Raw genomic sequence first — 22,173 nt, forward strand, 5'->3', positions numbered from 1 at the left:
AACACTGAGAGACTCAAATGAGATGAACAATTTGACTAGCATCACATCAGATCTGGTGTTTACTCATGATTTTCACTTTATTTTTTTCATCCCAGAAACTATATGGAAATGGGCCAGGCGCGGCAGCTCACGCCTATAATCCTAGCACTCTGAGAGGCCGAGGTGGGAGGATCGCTTGAGCCCAGGAGTTTGAGTTTACAGTGAGCTATGATGATGCCACTGCACTCTAGCTGGGGGTCAACAGAGCAAGACTGTCTCAAAAAAAGTTAGCCAATAATAGTGTATCAATGGGGATAATTTGACAGCAAACAATTGACGATCAAAAGGGAAAGATCTATTATTATCCTAAAAAATGATAAGCCTACGTGGAACCAATTTGGAAATCGGTACTACTTGTGGTTGAATTTTTATGGAATGAACATCACTTACCAGACCAATTACAGATGCTCCTTGACTTCCAGTGGGGTTACAGACCAATAAACCCATCGTAAGGTGTGAACAGCTTAAGTTGAAAATGTATTTGATACACCTAGCTTACCTTAAGCGTTCTCAGAACACTTACATTAGCCTACATTTGGGCAAAATCACACAAAGCCTATTTTATAATAAGTGTTGAATATCTCATGTAACTTCTTGAGTATTGAATGGTTGTGTGGGTACTCACCGCACAGTTCCTACTGAACATGTATTGCTTTTGCACCAAGGTAAAGTTGAAAAATCCTAAATCCGACCGTCATAAGCCAAGAACTATCTGTACTGAAGGATAAAACAGGCCAGGAGTTTTACCTGACTGGTAAGAGCATGGCTACTTTCAATCTATTCTCCAACCCCACCCCCCTCCCTCCCCGTGACAAAAAGCCTCCCAGGAACTGGAAATAAAAATGGAATAATGTGGGCCAGGGTAACGCACCTACTCACTAGCCTGTGGCGCCCTCTCCTGGCCACCTGGACGTCACAGACAGCACCCCCCCCCCCTCCCGCCACGCTCTTCACCTGCTCAGTCCACCCTGGACCGGGATCAAATTATGTGGCACAGGTGGACCCCTACCGGTGACGTGCCAAGGGCTGGGGGGTGGCAGATGCGCCAGGCGGTGCTGACAGTATCAGCCGTGCGGGCACCTTTTCCTGTTGTCCTGCCCCCTACAGGGCCGGCGCCGGGCACACCCTGCCCACCCAGCTGTCTCAGATTCCTGTCAACCAGAACCAAGATGGGGACGGCACTTTTTGGGGGAATGACACTGTGGCCCAGTTCACACCTTTGTCCTGATGGGGCTCTGGGTTTGCCCTGGTGATAAAAGGGACACGTGGACACACCACACACACACCAGAGCCTTGCTATTTTAAGAATGTACTTTATACAAAATAACCAGTTCATACGGAAATAAATCTACAGACCTCCGAGGATCAAAAAGCTTTTTAAAAAGTTCTTTTAAAAATTATCCAACACACAATATTGAACTAACTATTGAGGTAAGTGTCGCTCTCAGTGAAACAGGGAATCAGCAGACCACGACAAAATATACACAATATAAAAATAAATAGCCTTCCCCTTTCCAGCGCTGGCCAGGAAGTTTGGCACGGCTTCTATAGCAGGAGCTAAGACTTCTGCACCGCGTGCCGGGCTGGTGGAGCCTGACCCGGGCCCAGGGCTACACACAGCAGGGGAGAGGTACCTGAGCCCCGGCTAGGGAAAGGCAAGGGCCACTCATCTACTGAATGGGGGTCAGCATTTCAATAACTTACGCAGTACCCACCCCTGTTCCCACCCTTCCCACCCCTTCCAAAAACACATGCAGGACAGTCAGCTGGTTATCAGGCATTGCTACTTAAGTTGGTTCTCTTCTGCAGAGTCAGAGCAGAGACTAGGTAAAAAGTTCAGTTCAAGCCCAGAGGCTGTCCCTTCAAATGTCCGTGTAGAGCAGACGGATCAACACCCAGCCTGGAGACAAAGCTTCTGTCACAACTTAATTTGAGAAATGGGATGCAGCAATGTTCATTTAAACTCTGCTTTCCCAAAGGGAGAGCAGGGCGAGGCTGTGTCCTAAGGCTGCACGGTGGAGTCCAACCCACTGAGAAAGAAAAGGGAGCCCAGCTTCTCTAGCAGCAAGCGTCAATCACATTCTCAGTTCCTAGAGATGTTAGCCCAAGAAGAAAAGCCTCTGCATGCTCAACCAAACTCCACTTGTCCTCAATGCAGTCGCTGTCCAGAGGGCTGTCTGCTAGACACCACACCCCGTGAGCCCCAGGATCAAACAGCACATGACTCGCTAATATATGCAACTGATTTCTGCAGTGGGGGTCTGAGAAGAATCTGCAGGGGATGAGCTGACTGGCAGACACAAAAGGTGAAAACAATACTAGAAAATCCTAAGCTTTTCATTTCTTTGAACACCAAGGTCTCTGGATGAATGTCAGGATTCTGATATTGTGGAAGTTCTCTTGTTGAGAGACTGCTGGATTAAGCATTCCTGTGAAATTTCAAATTAGGTCTTCAGGGCAGTATATTATTTTTACAGATGTAAACCTCCATAAAAAAGAAACAAGCCCAACCTAGTATTATAGTATGGATTGCAAGCTTGTTTTTGACAGCTGTGTTGACTGCAACTTGGATTTCGTGGGTTTGGGATGGCACTTAGCAAACCCTTTGCAAGAATTAGCACAGCTGAGTTAGGTATCAGGATAAGTAACAGTAACAACATAGCAGGTAAGCACCAGGGGATCCTGATGCCCAGTGGGCAGCCCCAAGAAGCACCTGAAGGGTCTGGCCAGAGCAAATTGACATTTAGAGCCGAGGCTTGACTCAACCAAGGGGCACAAACTACAGGTCTTAAGGTGTTCAATAAACATAGATGGGCATGGAAAAATTTGCCTTTTGAGAGCAGTCTGACTTGGGCTTGGTGAAATAGAAGAACTGAGTAATAAACTCATGTGTTGTACCAGAAGAACTAAACCTACTTGATTTAGGAGACGTGGAGTGGCTTTAATTTTATTAAGAAGTGGGATGGAAAGTCATATAAAGAAGAATCCTGCATACTTTTTCCTTACTTATTCTCCACTTTCATCCACCATAACCAATTTAGCCAATAGCTCTGGCCACTTTAATGAACAGATTCGGTGGGTGGTGGTGGGGGGTAGCCAAAACCCACAGCTCTTATAAAAGGCTATACTTTTCTTTATGGATTTTTTATTGCTCTCGGGCCTTGGGGAAATAGTTTCTAGCATAACAACTCTAATAAATGTTATCTGTGAATGTCAGATCAAAGAGGTGTGAGGCTATTTCCAATTATCCATGGATCTCAGCCACCCCCCTTCCTGGGGATCACTGAGAGCCAGCACACTGAGAAGGTGACAGAGACCGGCAGGGTGAAATGTCCTTTTAGCCTGAGAGCAAATCTTTTCAGGACACTCTTCCACACTACTTTCTAATTATAACGTATCACACAGCCACCACTTCCCTAATGGAGAAGATGGCAAATGCATTTGCATCCGCGTCAAGACATTGCGTCTGCTTAAGACACTTGGAAAGAAGTGCTAGAGGAGGAAGAAAAGGCGAGAAGAAAGATCCTGCATGGGGGTGAGTGGATTAGGGGTTCATAGCAGCTCAGTCATTATGTACGTTTCTGCAATCATGCAGCTCCTGACAGCTGACAGCAGACCTGCACTTCAAAGACCAGCGGAGGCTCAGGACGCACCGTGGACAAGGGGTGAAGCACTGGTACCTGCAATGCACGACCGAATTCCCACATAGGATACAGCAAGGCTGACAGTTGTGCTGTTGCTCTTGTTCACAGTGTTACAATGTAATACAGCAGTTCAATTTCCTATTGCTCTTCCTTAGTATCTCCTCATCTGTCTAAAAACCAAGAAAGCAGACTAAGGATGAAGGAGCTAATTGATTTTTTCTAATATTGTTCACAGCATCTTTCTAACAACAGGTAATTGGACATAGGGGGCTGGGGGATGAGGAGACAGGGTTACCTTGAGCAGTGTGCAAGTCGCTGCTCAAATACCAGGAGGGCAGAAGGAAAGGGTACAACCAGCTCCACTGTTAGTTACAGTCCAAGCTTCCCAGGCCTCTGGCTTATTCAGCACAGAGCAACCCCGACAGTGTGAGCACCATGGGAAACGGCCCTATGGTTACTGTATTCCTGGTTAGGGAGAAGTGAGCAGCCACCAATTCTAACCAGCATTAACAGGAAAAGAGAAAGTGGCCAAATCCTCTGGGCCTTGACCAGGTCTAAGCAGCCCCAAACTATTTTTTTCCTTCTCCCTGCTTTTGCATAAACATAGAACTGAAGTAGTAATGTTTTGACCATGTTAGCTTATACTACCTCAAAGGCAGACCAAGATATATCCACAATCTGACCTTTTTACTTTTCTAAAAAAGAGTTGCCAGTGATAGGTTTCTAACAATTAAGATCCAATGAGAACACAGGCTCAAAACTCAATCCACTTGCAAACATGCCAAATTTAAAATTAGTCTCTGTTAGAGAAAATTCATATTTTTGTGCCTTATACCTCAGAGGCGCCTGTGTTCCCTACTCAACTCTGCCCAAGTGCTAAGAGCCACCACCAAGGTTAATGAACATTCACTTATTGCTATGAATTTCTATTAAATTATTATACTGCAACCGAAGTCTTGGGCTCCATCTCTGTAACATGGATGTTTCCAATTTGTTTCCTTTCCCAATGATACCATGTTTAGCAAAATAGAAATGCTGACAGTACCATGTTTCATTAAGGATGCTGAAATGGTGGGGAAAGATCCTACTGCCCCCACCCACAGGTGAACTTATAAAGAAACTAGGGCAGATTAATATTTAATGGAGGCTTTTCTACTATGGCAAAAGCATGCTTAACATGCGCTAATCTTTACCAAGCCCTATCATTTCAGGACATTTTTCTTAATTTTTTTCTTGTGGGATATTCAAAAGTTCATAACATGGATCCTAACTTTGGTGACATCTTAGCTAAAATCAAATACAGAATGCTAAATGGGGGATTCCAGTGTAACTCACTTCTAAAACTGTAATAAAGCAATTTAATACTGTAAAATTGTTTCCTATCACAGATACAAGAAATAATTTCCAAGAACTTGTTCTTGATAACTATTTTAAATCACCATGACTGATTTTACTATGATTCACTTAAAATGAATTAAAACTATATATACTGAAATATTCCTAAATTCAAACTGTCAATCTATAGAATACATTTTTCCTATTCAAACCTGTGCAATTTCTTTATTGATACTAACATACACAAACCTGAGTAGTCACTTCCACAAAGTGTGATTCATGCCAGAATGCTTTGTGTGATGTCTTCTAGATCACAGTCCTGACAGGTGTGTGAAGAGTACGATTCAGTAAGTGAAACACCCTAGTGATCCCAATTCCTGATACTGGTTTACAACTATCTGGTAGAGCTGGTGGCAAAACCAGGCAGGGACACGGCTTTCTCAAATATAGGATTTGGACCACCAGAGTGAGAGAGCAGCCCGTTCTCGCAGGTTGAAGCTTCTGGGAGGCCACAGGAGAGCACGCTGCCTCCAAACCGAGACAAATGGTTAGGGGACAGTGTAACCGTTCTCTCTCAGGCTGCTTAGAAGGCAGGCCGTTCGCTCGGAAAGGCTGGCCAGCCACTAAGGAAGCACAGTTAGTGACATATTGTAAGATTAAACCTTTCCTACCCTCTTATCCAGCTCCCACAGGTATGCAGTGTGACATGATTGTAAACAGATAACGATCACTCCAGTGCTGTGTGCCCACCACAGTTAAGACTCCCCTTTCTTCCACATCCCCACCCACCCTTCCCACTTTATGTACAATACATTCACCACCAACAAAAATTATTTTAAAAGGCAACATGAAAATTCTGTAAACTGGACCCAGCTCCAAAAACATTAATACTACGAGTAGTCCCTTCCCGAAATATATACCTGAGTTTAGCTGCTCATCAAAGTTTAAAAGCACCACTCCATTCGTGAGTACACCCCCCCCCCCAAGTTTAAAGTGATTTTCCCTGAAAAGAGTCTCAGGATTTGGAAAAGTCATCAACTTCAGATTCACTTGTTCTTCTCGACTGTCTATACCAGCTACACAAGTGATCCGGGACCCAGGACCTCTGCTGGCTGTTCTACGGAGTGTGCTTCCGGGCGTGAATGGCTCCGGCCGGTGAGTCGCTATGAAGGATGGAGCAGGGTGACAGGAATAGAGATGCGCAAGGGTCGATCCCCAGCTCTCCATGTCCCAGTCTTCATGTGCAGCTTTTCCATTTCCTGGGTGGTTAATTCCTCTCCTTGGACTAGCTCTGAGAGAAACAGAGAAAACAAAGACATTTTAAAGAATATGAAGAATTGTGTGAGCTGTTAAAAAAGTAAGCCAAAGAGCTCTCTGTGCTCCTTTGCATCTGGGAGAACTGGATGATTGTGCTTCACCAACCACTGTCCCCATCCAGGGGGTGGGCTCCAGCGCCCTGGGCTTCCGGCTGCAGACCCCAGCCCCACTGAGAGAGTGGCAGGACTTCCTGCACACTAGGACATGCTGATGGTGAGGCTGATGACAGCGATCACTTTACGGGGCTGAGGAAAGGGTTAAATGAGACACTGCATGTGGAAGCTCTTAGCACAGGACCGGCAGAGAAGCAGCACTCAGAGGCAGCCACTGTCATTCTAAAACCTGAATGACCAGTCCCTCCCAAATGAGGTAGGTGGGAAGGATAAAATACACCAGGGATCATGGCAAAAGAAATGTTGGTACCAAATTTGGGAAAACTGTGTTTTAAATATTCTCCAGACAGCTAGTTACTACAGAAAAGCAGGCACCTGGGCAATACAGGAAGACCAGTCTCTACAAAAAAGTAGAAAAAACTAGCTGGGCATGGTGTCCCCCTCACTTACAGGCCCAGCTACCTGGGAGGCTAAGCCAGGAGTTTAAGGATGCAGTGAGCTATGATGATGCCATTGCACTCTACTCTAGCCTGGGCAAGAGTGTGAGACCCTGTCTTTAAAAAAAAAAAAGTAAAAGGAATACAAGAGAAGTCACTTCTGTGGCCTCTGCTCTTGACCTTTCTGGCTGTCCAAGGCAGCTGGGAGAACACAGTCTCAGGGGAATCTACCTGGATTGCCTGTAGCACATGAACAATTTTTCAGGAAAACTTCCTGTGTCAATAGGACACATTAAAATGTTTTTTTCAGAATGGTAATGAGGTCATGTACTTATTTCCTACCACATGGAGGAATAAGAAAAACTTTAATTTTTAAAAATTCTTACCTGATCCAGAGGAAGTGTTGGGGGCTTGTGAGGTGGCAGCTCCTCCTGCGATCCTGCTGGTGCTGGGGTCTTTGGGAAGGAGGCCTGCGACTGGACCGGATGCATCTGCATTCTACAGCCACAGGAAAGGAATCGTTAACAATTAATGAAGACATATTAATTACAAAGAAAGAGAAATCCTTCAATCATGAAGACAATGCCTTAATTATCCAGGTGATCAAACCTGGAGTCATCAATACTGGGACAATCCCCCCTCCTGGTGTGATGCAGTGAGCAGCAAGTACCACCACCCGTGTGTATTCCTGACAAGCATTTAATCTAAAGCACAAGAGGCCAGGCGTGGTGGCTCATGCCTGTCACCCCAGCACTTTGGGATCATGGCAAAATGTTAAATGGAGGAGCAGCAGTACACTGGTTTTTATGTTGAATGGTCTTGGTTTTAAGACTAGGCTTTATAACTTTAATATAAATAACTTCATCTAACCCTCTTCTACATATCATTAATTTGAAAACTTCCTGGACGGCTGATCACCTAACTGGGTCTTAAAAGCATCACTATACAAGCATGTTATGAAAGAAGTCTCATGGAGGTAGTAGCTGACTTGTTCCAATTCTGGATAAACCCCTTTTATTCAATGATTGGGGAAGAAATGAGACACACAGAATAATACTCTAATATTATACATGATCTCCACTATGCCCCAAAGTAGACCTATTTTACCTTGGCCAGAGTGTCTGAAATCAGTAGCAATGTTGGCAGCCTTGCCTACAGCTCTCAAACTATGGTTATCAAGTTTATAACATCAAAATCTAATTCAATAGTCACTTAAATGTCAAAGATAAAATTGGGCTTGAAGACCAATTTCTGCATTTTTTTTTTTGGTCACCCTAAGTAGAGTGCAGTGGCATCATCACAGCTCACAGCAACTTCAAAATCCTGGGCTCAAGCGATCCTCCTACCTCAGCTTCCCAAGTAGCTGGGACTACAGGCGCGTGCCACCACACCCAGCTAATTTTTCTATTTTCTGTAGAGAGGGGCTCTCGTTCTCCTGACCTCAAGTGACCCTCCTGCCTGGGCCTCCCATAATTTCTACGAAGTTTCCAAATTCAACGATTCATATGATTTTCTTGGTCCTAAGGCCATTTTTCTTCTGAAAATTAACATCTCTTTTTAATTATTTTTCAATATCGAGGATACACACTGAATACCATGCGTTCTTTTTTCCCCCCAGAAAAAAGGAAAAAAAAAAAGAAAAAGGGCACCAAAAAACCCAAATCCTAATGCAATCTTACCCTGATGGTCTGTACATTTCCTGGAAAGGTCCCCTTATTCCACTTCCACCGCCAATCTGTTCCATCATCACAGCTTGAAAGTGACCCAGGCCCTCTTCCTGGCAGCGGTAGACAGGGCCCTCCGGGGAGAGGCCATTGGGCTGGGCGGCCGCTGGACAGTGAGGGGGGTGAGCTGTCCCAGGAGCAGAGTAAGCCCTGGGCTGGAGATGACCGGCCGGCTGCTGGGGGGCATAAGGGGGCCCCGCTTGCAACATCACACCATGGGGTGGAAAAGTAGGCGAACCAAAACCCATTCCTGAACTCAGAGGTGGAGGAGCAGTTCCATAAAGATAATCGCTGGCTGATAACGAACTCTGTCGCTTGGTAGCCGCATTATGGTTGTCCAGGTCTAAAAATTCTTTGGGACTCTCCGGCCTCTCCATAGACTCATCCAGCTTCTCTTCCTCTGGACCAGGATTTTGCCCGTCAGTTGGGACAACTTTAGCAGCCACTGCATCCATTCGGGTTGGGGAAGTTAAGGCAGCATTCAGGGTCTCGCAGCCTTGCAGATTAGCCACGGCATGCTTATCTGAGAAGAGGGAAGGTGGTGGGGGCGGCTGACTGGCTGGGGGGCCACCTGGGCTTCCCTGGGGGTGGAGGGGTCTCTGCCAGTCAGAGAAGCCCTGCGGACAGGTATAATAAGGAGTTCGCTGGTAGTGATGGTAGGAAGGCTGAGGTGGTGGGTGGTAGGAGTATCTCATGCCTTGGTGCGGGCGATACCGGGGAAAGACTCCAGAATGAGGACTGTTAGACTGAAAGCCCCTAGGAGGGAAATGCTGAGGGTGGGACACTGAGGACGACTTCCCTCCCACCACGGGGCCCAAACCTGGCAGGCCTGGATTGATGTGATAATGCGCAGCTGAATTTGGGTATTCCAGGCCAGGCACGTACAAGGGAGAGAACTGGCTTATAGCACCTCCCATCAGACTGGGGTCTGTGTGGGGGGGTGTGGTGGCGTTCTGTCCTGTACATGGCATGGCGTCCTGCATTTTGCCTCTGGGGCAGAGCGGCTTTTCTGAACTGCTGCCTCCAAGGCCCTTCCCCTCTGATCCACAAGGAGAGGCTTCACCGACGACTCCATTTTCGGGCAGAGTCCCTCTGTCTGCCACAGCAGAGAGGTCTCTGAGACACCCTTGGGTGGCTGGACTGGTGTAGCTGCTATCCGAGGGCCAGGCAGTCTTGCTCTTTGCTGCTTTACAGTTGTCCGCAGATTCTGAGGAGTCACTTTTGAGCTCTGGGACCACTGTTTCCCTTTCTCGTGGTGAGCTCTGCCTGCTGCAGTCGGGCTGCAGGGGAGGGGCAGGGTGAGGTAGTTGTTTGAGGTATACCCCTCCCTCGGAAGCAGCGACGCTGGCTGGCTTCTCTTCAAGTCCAGGCAAGGGCTCTAGTGCAAAATGAGGGAGAGCAAAGTAAGAGTCATTCAGTAGTGGAAATGACAACATTAATGGAGGTGGTGATGAAAGAACCTGAGAATCAGGGTTGAGATGGATGGTGATTCAAGCCTAATGTGGAAATTATGTCTAATCCCTGAACGGGATCATGATGCTGCGGTCCTTGCACGCTTCCTTTCCCCACTTTCACGGACCTAAGGTAAAACCTAGCACCTCTGCAGCCACTCTTAAGTGCAGAGAATGGAAGCCTCCGTCCTGTGTTGTCACAGTCAGATGAGTAAGAGGGCAAGAGACGGGTCATGGCTATGGACTCTAGGTAGCTGCATGTGCAACATGGTAGGAGAGTATGGCTGTCATCAGAATTGCTGGTCAGGCTGGGAAGCTCCAAACATTGACCCAGTAAGAAAGACCAGCGCACGATAGGCAGTCAGGAAGGCCAGATCCCCGATTCTGCCTCCTGAGAATATAAGCTCCACAGCAGCAAGGACGTTGCCCCTGTACTCTCAGTACACGCACAAAGTGGGATCTTAACCAAGATTTGCTTAATGAATGAATACGTACTTCTTGTCTGGATGTCTTAAAAGCAAGATGCCTACAAACTACAACTCAAAAGGCATGTTTAGAATATTATAGAAATTTAATAAGCCCAATCAAATTAATTTGCTAGACTCCAATGCTTGGTTATAATCTCAGAAGATTTTACCTTACTATTTTATCAACCCAAAAATATGGTCTTAAATTAAAAGACTACCATTATATGTGTATGATATATACATATATATAAAAACATATATAAAAATAATCTTTCTAGGACAGAGTTGTCTAGGTGTGATCAAATTATGAATCTGGTAACAGATCTTAAGGAAAACATTTAAGATTCATAAAAACTTTTAAAGTAACTACTAAGACAGCTCAGGCTACCTGTGAATTGAAGCTGAAATTGCACAATAAAAATTTAAAACCATACTCTTCATTGTTTAGTCAACATAAAACTCAGCAACTGTTAAACAGACTTATCAAAGATTTAACTAATGGTATTCTTGTAAAGCTCTGAATTCCAGACACCATTTGAAACCAGTATTAGATATATTCCGCTAGAGCTGGTGTTCACAAGATAGGCCTTTCCATAAACCAACGGTTAAGCTTGAGTTCCAAGCCTGCCATCAATTTTACGTGGGTTCTTCATCATCTTTTACAAAGTCCCAGTATCTCCATTCTCTAGCTATGTAAGGAGTAAGACTATACACAATACATGCTAGCTACCTATTCTAGAAATAAGCATTGACTACACAAAGTATTTTTTTCATCTTTCTCCTTCAGTTTAATGTTTACTCCCCTTAAATGGGATTTGTAAGAGACTGCTTCAAAATTTCCTAATCTCACAATTTGTAATTCTTAGTGGATACAGACATATATCCAAGGAATAAAAGGATGGTAATAATTAGAATTTGAAAACTTATTTCATAGTGATAACTTTCAAGACAGTGATTTTCTTAAAGGCATTATGATGATGTAGCAGTTAAAAGCATGGAAGCTGGAGCTAATCTGCCTTTTTTTTTTTTTTTTTTTTTTTTGAGACAGTCTCTCGCTCTGTTGCCCAGGCTAGAGTGCCGTGGCATCAGCCTAGCTTCACAGCAACCTCAAACTCCTGGGCTCAAGTGATCCTCCTCCTGCCTCAGCCTCCTGATTAGCTGGGACTACAGGCCTGTGCCACCACGCTCAGCTAATTTTTTCCACTTTTAGTTGTCCGGCTAATTTCTTTCTATTTTTAAAAGAGATGGGCTCTTGCTCTTGCTCAGGCTGGTCTCGAACTCCTGAGCTCAAGCGACCTTCCCGCCTTGGCCTCCCAGAGTGTTAGGATTACACCTGTGAGCCACCCCACCTGGCCTGCCTGGGTTTAAATCTCAGCTTCATTACTTACTAACTGGACAAGAACAAATATTCCATTACTCTGTGCCTTGGATTTTCCATCTGTAAAAACAAGGGTAATGACGTAGCTACCTCAAAGGCTTGTCCTGAGAACTGAATGAGTTAATGTATATAAAATTCTCAAACAGTGCCTAGCTCAGCGGGTGCCTATCTGTGCAGCTACCATTATCATCAGCAGAAAGGCTCTGGGGTCTTCAGACCAAAACAGGTGCTATGACTGGCCCAACCCTGAGTAGTTTAAGAAAAAGAGGCTGAAAACCAGTTTCCATTGCTTTGATAGTCTGTGTGAGAAGATTACTCATGAAATATCAGCTTAAAGAGCCACAAGTCAGATGAAAGTGACAATGTGAATTACCTCGGTCATTCTCAGGCTCTGGTGTTTCACTGTTATCCTGTGACCTCCCAGGGTTGCCCAAGGCAGGCTTTGGGGCTGGCACACTGACTGATGCTGAGTGAGCTACCTGTGGGAAAGGGCCAGGTATATGCGGGGGAGCAGGCTGGTGGGGGTGGTAAGGCACACCTGGTGGGCAGACCCGGGAGGACAGCTGCTGCATGGCGATCATCTCTGGGCTGTCCATCATGGAGTCCCCTCCCTGCACCCCCCGCAGAGCCTGGGAGGGTGCTCCAAACAGGGAACTTGGTGCTGGAGGTGGCTGTAACCGATGTCCAGCAGACTTACAGGGTGGTCGTATATACCCTGAAGAAGGAACTCCATGAGGTAGAAAACTTGATTGTTCAGTCCACTGGCTTGGGGGGATAGGTGGTCTCATCACTCGGGAATCCATCATGTGACCAAGAGTGCGAGGCTGGTGAGAGGGTCCTGGACCTAAGAGAGGCTTCTCATCTGGCCCCAAGGGTCCTGGGTTAGCAGTAGCACCATGGTTCCCATTCCAGACAGCAGAGTGTACTCGATTCAGGTACTTGTATGATCGATACACGTGGCTGGGAGGAATTTCTGTGCTTTCAGGAAAGTCTGGGGGTCGGGCCGGAACCCCACCATGCCTGGGAGGAATAAATCCTGGCTGGAATTGAGCTGGAGGATACAAGTTTCCATCCTGACTAGGGCCACTCATCTGCCCAAGCTGCAAGGATCCAGGATGTGGTGCCATGTTAGAAAGGTGAGCCAGCCCTCCACACATTTGCTTGTCTTCGGGCGGGCCTAGCCCGGGTCCTCGGTGGCTGTTAATTCCAACTGGAGGCTGGCAACAAGAAAAGGGCACACAGCAGAGTTAACCAGAATCACAGAGCAAGACAGACCCTGTAATGTGCTACGTCTATGGAGACAAACTCTTCATGACAAGAGACAATAAACTGAATTTAACCTGGGAACAGACTGTATTTCTGAGACTCACCCTTTGCACTTGCATGCTCTGAGTAGGCTGCTTACCTGCATGGAAAAAGGTTGATGCTGTTGTACAACAGGCTCTCCAGGGTGTGGTTCTGAGACTCCGGAGGAACCATATAAACTGGTAGGATCTGATCCTCGAAGAGGACCAAATGTTCCTGGTACTGTTGGCCTCTGGGAAGCATCGAGTAAAGCAAACAAGGGGGGAAAAGAAAAAGCATAGGTATGACGTTGAGAAGCGGTTTTCCTGAGGATGAGCCTACTGCTAAAAGAGCACAGACGACTAAGGACTCAGCACGCAGTGGCAGAGAGGGGAGACTGCGAGCTCGTTGGCTCCCCTGCACAGGACCGGCCCCTGAGCCAGAGCGATTTCCCTCTTCCTCCCCAGGAAACACAGGATTAAGTCGGTGTTTCTCAATCTTTTTTTTACTAACCTTCCCTACAGGTCCCCCCCCCAACAAGCAGCCTTTTTAGCCATTTCCCCCCAACCGTCCCCTCCCATGAAATTTTACCACCACAGATATAATGTACCTCTTATATATCAAAAACACAAAGAGTTAAGTTGCTTATCACAATTTTTGCCCACATTGAGAATACATGATTCAAATTATTGAGAAAAAGGAGGATTTAAAATAAATAAAACGCCAGGGTGCGGTGGCTCACGCCTATAATCCCAACACTCTGGGAGGCCGAGGAGGGAGGACTGCTTGAGCTCAGGAGCTTGAGACCAGCTTGAGCAAGAGTTAGACTCCACATTTACTAAAAATAGAAAAAATTAGCCAGGTGTGGTGGTGTGCGCTACTTGTAGTCCCAGCTACTTGAGAGGTTGAGGCAGGAGGATCAAATTCAGCCCAGGAGTTTGAGGTTGCTGTGAGCTAGGCTGACACCATGGCACTGTACTCAGGGCAACGGAGTGAGACTCTGTCTCAAAACATAAAAAAATAAAATAAAATAAAATAAAATAAAATAAAGTAAAGTAAAGTAAAGTAAAGTAAAGTAAAATAAAATAAAATAAAATAAAATAAAGGACTAATGGGAAAAAAGAAACTGTCTACATACAAAATGATTTTGTAAGCAGTGCCGACTGAATATCCTCTACATCCCCATGAATTCACCAACTGGGTGAAGCCACAACAGAATGGCAGCGGCTCCTTACCATCTGGTTTAAAAAGGGTGCCTGGCTGGGCATCCCGCCACAGTGCAGGGGGCGAGCGAAGCCTCTGCCGTTGGAGGTGCCCGCTTCCCGAGGGGGCTGTGTGGAGCTGCCGCCCTGCTCATCCCCGGAGGCGGTGGCTCGGCGTGCAGGGGGCAACGACTTTCCTCCGTTCTCCACGGGTTGCTGTTTCCTGCTGGGCCCTTCGGAGTCCCTGGAGCGGGTCCAAACATGGCTTCCACCACTTCGTCCAGCCCGACCCCGTCTCCTCTCCCGCTTTTCATCCTCTCGGATCCAAAATTCTTCATCTGTGTCTCCATCTTCACCAGGAAAATGTTTCATCATTGCCCGATGGAAACACCTCTCTAAATTATCAGACATCTTGGTATACTCTATAGAAAGACATAACGTAAATATAATTTTTATAGGCCACAAAAACCAATTCTAATAAATAAAAGATGCAACTGGGTGAAGCTTGGGTTTTTTGGGGTTTTTTTTTTTTTTTGTTTTTTTTTGTTTGTTTTAAAAAAGACAGGTCTTGCTCTGTTACCCATGCTGGAATGCAGTGGTGTGATCCCAGATCACCGTAACCTTGAACAGCTGGGCTCAAATGATTCTCCCACCTTCGCCTCCCAGAGTACTGGGGTTTTAGGTGTGAGCCACGGTGCCTGGCCTGGGGTAAACTTTAATTCACCGTTATGGCACATTATGTTTAGAGCTATGGACACAAGGTGAAGAAGACAACAGCTTATGTTGTAAGGCTGGGACAGTGACTGCAGGAGTATTATCTCAAATCAGTCAAATTTTAACTCTTTTAAGGCTAAACTGAAGAAATACTGAATGTAATCACTGAATCTGCTTAGTTTTTAGAGAAGGCATCTTGAGTTAATGCATAAATGACTTCAAGGTTAAGTACACCTGGAGCCCATTTGTACCTTGATATTAGAGACCTACTATGCTGACTTCTCCAAATGGTTTTACACTGAGCTCCATCTAGGCTCACCCCTGCCAGTGGTGAAAGAGGTACAGTACAACCCAGATCCCGACCAGCCTCTAGGATGAGAAATAACCTGTGCCCAGTTAGCCACTTGTCCCAGGGGACAGGAGAGAATTCCTGGCACACACTTTGTAAGTGGCTGTAACGGCCAATCCCAGGGCTCTTAATACACATTCTGTTCATAGTTCTCAAAAAGTGTCTGAATCAGTAGAATGTGTATTTCTGAAAGAGAAGCCATGTTATTCTTGATTATAAAGGTACAGGCAGATGTGCATCTGGTGCAAACTCCTTCCCCACTTACCACTACTTTCCCCATTATATTTTCGACAATTCCTGAACATAGTCTTCATGTCATTGACAAACTCCTCCTTGGTACAGTATAAACCTCCATTCAGTTTCTTCTCCATGCTTGAAATATCCATGGGGACCTAAATAGGACACATAACTCTTTAATTAAAATATGCTGGAGAGAAAAACATCTTCTAGTCCCTATGAGGCAAAGAAATCATCACACTGTGAGTTGCTCAAGAACCTGGTACATATCTAGCAATGCTGATCCTTAAGAAATAACACATAAACAAAATAAGACACAAACAACAAAACCCAAGAAACATACATATGCTACAGTAAGTACAATCGCAAAGACAGTCTCTACCTTAATAATCTGATAATAGTTAGGGGCATAAGATTCATCCACAGGTTCCAAAAAGGGCCAAGAATCCTTGTGAGCCTTCACCACATCTAGAACTGAGAGCCAAAGAAGAGAAATTCATCAACACACTCACACAGGAATACTTCTATAGGAAATATGATAGCTGAGTGAGAACTCACCTTTATACATGGCAGTGAAATCGTCATCCAACTCAAAGCTGTAAATCACAAAATAAGAAATTAATAGTAACTCTGACCACCCTCTCTTAGCTCTGTCAATCAGAGATACACAGCTGACTGAACTAAGATTGGGAATAGTTCTAATAATTTTTGTTTTTAGATAAGCCTGTAACACTCATAAAACTCTCTGCAAACAAGACGAGGGACAGTATACCTCAGCAAAAAAGGGGATATCATTACCCTCATCTCTAAAATGATGGGGCTGGATCATTTAGATCCAGAACTTTATCATTCTATAACACTGGTTATTTAATAGCACATTCTTAACCAGGCTTCATTTTTGTGATCTAAATAATCCGAAAAAGCACACAATAGAATGAATTTGCGAATGCTGAATATTTACTTGACTCTTGAATTTTCAGTAAGGAGACACGATACCTACAATAACATCCTAAGAAGTAAATTTTTTAAAAAGAGTAAACTGCTATTCACATTTCCAAGTAACAATTTTACATAACAATCATTCACCGTGATCCATTAAATCAAAGGGCGGGGGAAAGCGGAGCTTTGTGTCAAAGTCTCACTTGTGCTGCTTTGGCATGTGATGGCAAGAAGGTCAGAGGGCTCAGAGTGTCTGTGTGTGCGTGGCAGGAAAGGGCACTAGAGGTAGCCCTTTGGCTACCAAGGTGAGTCTGATGCCCACCGCTGTCACTCGCTATGTTTTCTCACCTTTCAAGTGGTGACACTGTTACCTGCCACATGGGGTTGTCAAAAGGATTCAATGAGAAACGTGCTCAGCAGTACTGCAGCGCTTAATAAATGTCACCAATTGCTACTGTTGTTGTTATTAAATACTCACAGGTGCTTGGTCTTTTTTCCTTCCCTCATGGGGGAACTGGGGTCCAGATGGGAAAGTTCTGGAGGGAGCTCCTTCCCTTGTGCCAGCAGCCACGCCCTTTCTTCCCTGAGCTTTCTCCTCTTAGCGCGATCTACAGTGAACACACAGCATGGGGGCGTGAGTGAGCTCAGTACACTCTAGACAATTACATGTTCATTAATCATTGTGAGAGAAGGAAGAATGAAGACCACCAAAGCAGTATCACAAAATTATGTCTGTTCCCTTTGCCACTCTCTTTTTGGTAATTATGATGTTTCTATAGGTGGAACGCTTCATGCAAATTACCAACTAGTGGGACCTGTTTCCTCATACTGAGCTCAAGTTGGAGGATGAAGATGCCCAGGGTGGGGAGGAGGGAAGGGAGCAAGGCAGAAGAAAACAGAAAAATGAAAGTAGAAGAAAAAGAGAGACCTTTCTTCTCTTTCTCTCAAAAAAGAAACACCTTTTTTAGGACCAGACTCTCAGTCTGAACACGCACAGGATTCTCTACGTGCACACTCAAGCCCCTGAGCTTCTGCATTTACAAAGGTGTCCATGCACACCAGCTGTCTGCTCTCCACCTACCCCCACTGGGGCAGCAGGCCCCTACTGCCAGTGGTAGTAAGAAGTTTGGCTGGGAACAAGGGAAAGATGCCAGATGGAGTTGGCGAGGAGCTGGAAGGCAGGGATGGCTTTTCTTCTGGCTCCCAGCCATGGCCGTGAGAAACACACTTGGCATTCTACTCCTGGCCTAATGGGGCACTTGCTGCTAGCAAGAACAAAGAGGTCAGGAGCAAAGGACAGGCAGAGAGATGAACAACACAACACTATCAGACAGCAAGACACAAAAATGGCAGTGAGGAGAAGCCAGGGTAGAGCCTCTATTTGCTCCACCAATTCCAGTTCCTGTTCCGTGAGGAATAAGCTCCACGCCTGCCCACTGCCGTCAGCACGACAGGACCTGCCAAGTGCTCTCCCTTCAAGCTCCCTTTGACTTGTGTTTATGTTCCTAAATTATTTTCATTTATAAATTTAGAGTAATCTTATCTGCTTTAATCAAAAGCACTTTACTATCACCAACTTTTAATATTTTTTAGGAAGAAAAAAAGAACAACTTCAAGTTTAAAGTGTAAATTACTCTGTCAATCTGAAAGTTTGTCTTAGTAAAGTCAACACAGCATTCATTGTATGATCATGCACAGCTTCACAATCCATTATCTAATTGATTCCAACCTCAGAATTTTGTAAATAATGCTATAGTGATGTTTTTAAAAACATGTCTTCTCAGGCGTACGTGTAAGGGTTCTCTCGGAGACAAACTCAGCAGTGGAATCACCAGGCAGTAATTACTATGAGTATAAAGTACATAGAGAAACTATAAGGCCCTTTCAAAAAGTGCTATCCAAAAGTTTGTATCTACTCTTCAAACAGCAATCAGTTACTCATACTATGATAAAACAGTTGCATTTTTGCCAAACTGATGGGTATAATATAGAATTTTGATGTTTTCATTTGTATTTTCCAGATTGGAGTGATACTGAACATATTTTCATGTTTACTGGGCATTTAGTGCTCTCTTCTGTGAATTTCCTGCTTATATACTTTGCCTCCTTTTCATTCCCATGTATTGTCAGAGTTCACATTGATTGAGAGAAGTGCTTTAAATAATCTGGATAATAAAGTCTTTGATTAAACGTTAAAATTATCTTCTTCCACTCCATGGTTTGTCTTTTGACTTTGTTTACAGTGTTTTTGTCATATGTAAGTTTTGTACTTACATTCTTTCTTAATATCTTAAATTCACCTTATCGTCTTCAAAAAGGTTTTGGCCTTTTGGGTATCTGTTTACTCTTACATAAGCATGTACTTTCCTCCCCTATAACAAACAAGTTAGTACCACCTTTTTTTTTTTTTTAAAGAGACAGGGTCTCGGCCAGGCGGGAGGCAGAGGCCTGACCTTAGTGCACTGCACACTCAACCCTGGGCTCAAGTCACACTCCTGCCTCAGCCTCTCCAGTAGCTGTGGCTACAGGTACGAGTCACCACACCCACCCTCACCACTTTTTGAAAAACCCACATTCTCTCCCAAGGTCTGTTTCTGGCCTCACTGTCTATCTCTATACCAATACCATTTCCTCTCCTGCACTGTAGATTTCATCCCATATTGTTTTTGAAAGTTATCTTGGCTATCCATGGCCCTTTGCTCTTGTACATGAATTTTAGGAACAGCTTAGCAAGATCCATAGATTTGTAATAGCAAATACTGAGTCAGGGATCAAATTTTTCCACTTGCCCTGTAATGTTTTTTTAAAAGTTGGTTTGTTCGAATCGGATTCAAAACGGTCCATATACTGCATTTGGTGGCTATGTCTCTTAAATCTTGAATTTCTAACAAGCATCCTCAAAATTTGTTCATTGGAAAGACTGCGTTATGCTGGCATTGTAGCATTTCCCACGTTCTGGATGTAGCTGATGGCATCCTCAATGCGGTATCAATGTGTTCCCCTAACCCTTGTATTTCCTATAAACTGGCAGTTACATCTAGAGGCTTTGATGAAACAAATTTGACTTTTTTGGGCAATAACATTTCATACATGGTGCTGTGTACTTTTTATCTCATTGTATATCAAGAGAAATAAATCTGGTTATATCTGGTTATCTCTTTTTGTGATGTCAATTATTATTATTTTTTGGGACAGAGTCTTGCTTTGTTGCCCAGGCTAGAGTACAGTGGTGTGATCATAGCTCACAGCAACCTCAAACTCCTGGGCTCAAGTGATCCTCCTGCCTCAGCCTCCCTTGTTACCTGGGACTATAGGTGCACACCACCACACCCAGCTAATTTTTTCAGTTTTTGTAGATATGGAATTGCACTATGTTTCTCAGGCTGGTCTTGAACTCCTGCCTTGGCTTCCCAAAATGCTGGGATTACAGGCGTGAGCCACGATGTCAAATTTTATCAGTGTTTTCAGGAGCTGGCAGCCTGATCTTTCCATTATGAAGTATCTCATCCGTCTTTTACTCAACGCTTTTAGTAGCCTCTGATGATTAAACAGAGTTCCAAGACAGAATTAACCTGCAGAGATTATATGAGCGACTATTTTCTCATTCCTTCTACAGATAGTATATATCTAGCCCCTCTCAAGATGCATAGGAGAGAGATTAATTCATCACATACAATGTATGTTATTAGGGCAGGGGCCTGCAGGCAACAAACTGCAGCACGTAGGGCAGCTATCCGCTTTGTAAATAAAGTTTTACTGGAACAAAGCCCTGTATGACTTAGAAGCCAAAAGTATTTACCACATGGACCTTGACAGAAAAAGTCAGCTGACCTCTTCTTTACAGCACTAGGCCTTAATCATTTCCTGAAAGCCTGGGTTGGGAAAAGCTTTGCCTTAACCCATGTTTTCATTACTTGTTCTTCTAATTATTATTCCTGCTGCATTCATTGACCAAATTCTTCTTTTCCTAATCAATTATTTATATATTCTAAAATAGAGTATGTAACAAAAAGGCTTGGTTCTTTGATTCTATTTTACTATTAGTTTTCAGAACAAGTTGTTTTATCAATTTCCTAAAGTGACATTTTTAACAAGTATTATGAACTCAGGAATTTTTTTTTTGAGACAGAGTCTCGCTGCGTTGCCCAGGCTAGAGTGAGTGCCATGGCGTCAGCCTAACTCACAGCAACCTCAAACTCCTGGGCTCAAGTGATCCTACTGCCTCAGCCTCCCGAGTAGCTGGGACTACAGGCATGCGCCACCATGCCCGGCTAATTTTTATGTATATATATGTTTTAGTTGGCCATATAATTTCTTTCTATTTTTAGTAGAGATGGGGTTTCGCTCTTGCTCAGGCTGGTCTCGAACTCCTGACCTAGAGCGATCCTCCCACCTCGGCCTCCCAGAGTGCTAGGATTACAGGCGTGAGCCACCGCGCCCGGCCTGAACTCATGAATTTGTAACATATTTGATGTTTACTCACTTGAGGTTTCTGTTTTGTTTTTTCTTTGAGACAGAGTGTCACTTTGTTGCCCTGGCTAGAGTGAGTGCCGTGGCGTCAGCCTAGCTCACAGCAACCTCAAACTCCTGGGCTTAAGCAATCCTACTGCCTCAGCCTCCCGAGTAGCTGGGACTACAGGCATGCGCCACCATGCCCAGCTAATTTTTTCTATATATATTTTTAGTTGGCCAGATAATTTCTTTCTATTTTTAGTAGAGACGGGGTCTCACTCTTGCTCAGGCTGGTCTCGAACTCCTGACCTCGAGCGATCCACCCGCCTCGGCCTCCCAGAGTGCTAGGATTACAGGCGTGAGCCACCACGCCCGGCCAGAATTCCTTCTTTTTTATAACGCAAAATATATTTCTTTTTTTTGCAGCCAACTATTGTTCACAATGGAGGTTCCTCATGTGCTTTGAAATTCTAATTGCTTATTCCTTTTCAGCAGGAATTTATCTATGACCAACACTCCCTGATCAAAGGCAGAGTCCTGAGACTGACCACTCCCCACCCACCCCGTCTGCCCTTTTCAGTTCCAGTTCTACCTTCTGGCTCCTTCTTGTGGTAAAGAATTAAGCTAAGCTCTTCAGATGGATACTTATGCAGTTATTAGGTAACTAAAACTTCTTCTGATCATAGGTACACAGAAAATTTAAATAATGTAACATACATGTACATGACATATAGATAATATAAGTAGGATTTCCATTATCTGAAATAGAATGTTTAGGTTATCAACCATACTGACAGAATGAGTTAGTTTCAATAATGTCTATAACCCTACTGACTTCTCTGACTCAGCATGAATACTCAGGTCATAACCCAGTCTTGCAACATTTTTTTATGTACAAAGACTATCCTAATCAACAGCAGTACATTTATTTTCCCCTTTATTTTTTTCTGTTGTGGCTTTTTAAATTTTTGGTAAAAAATACATAAAATGTACTGCCTTAATCATGTTAAGAGTACATTATCTACATAAGCAATGATCCAATTCCAGAACTTTTTCATCACCCCAAACAGAAACTCTATATGCATTAAACA

General features: G+C 44.4%; 1 protein-coding gene across 1 annotated transcript in view; it reads right to left on the minus strand.

The window, feature by feature from the left end:
• Positions 1 to 5,817: 5,817 nt before the first annotated feature.
• The window catches only part of LOC123640179 (cat eye syndrome critical region protein 2), a 50,401-nt gene continuing 34,045 nt past the window's right edge, over positions 5,818 to 22,173 (minus strand). The window contains exons 9-18 of the mRNA XM_045554637.1: positions 17,109 to 17,238; positions 16,250 to 16,287; positions 16,074 to 16,165; positions 15,720 to 15,846; positions 14,425 to 14,813; positions 13,311 to 13,442; positions 12,279 to 13,122; positions 8,565 to 9,987; positions 7,272 to 7,383; positions 5,818 to 6,309 (exon numbers count right to left, since the gene is read on the minus strand). Of these exons, the coding sequence (XP_045410593.1) occupies positions 6,304 to 6,309; positions 7,272 to 7,383; positions 8,565 to 9,987; positions 12,279 to 13,122; positions 13,311 to 13,442; positions 14,425 to 14,813; positions 15,720 to 15,846; positions 16,074 to 16,165; positions 16,250 to 16,287; positions 17,109 to 17,238 (3,293 nt within the window). The 3' untranslated portion in view covers positions 5,818 to 6,303. The remainder of the gene's footprint in view (positions 6,310 to 7,271; positions 7,384 to 8,564; positions 9,988 to 12,278; positions 13,123 to 13,310; positions 13,443 to 14,424; positions 14,814 to 15,719; positions 15,847 to 16,073; positions 16,166 to 16,249; positions 16,288 to 17,108; positions 17,239 to 22,173) is intronic.

The sequence above is a fragment of the Lemur catta genome, chromosome 6 (genome assembly GCF_020740605.2).
Source record: "Lemur catta isolate mLemCat1 chromosome 6, mLemCat1.pri, whole genome shotgun sequence".
Lineage (NCBI taxonomy): Eukaryota > Metazoa > Chordata > Mammalia > Primates > Lemuridae > Lemur > Lemur catta.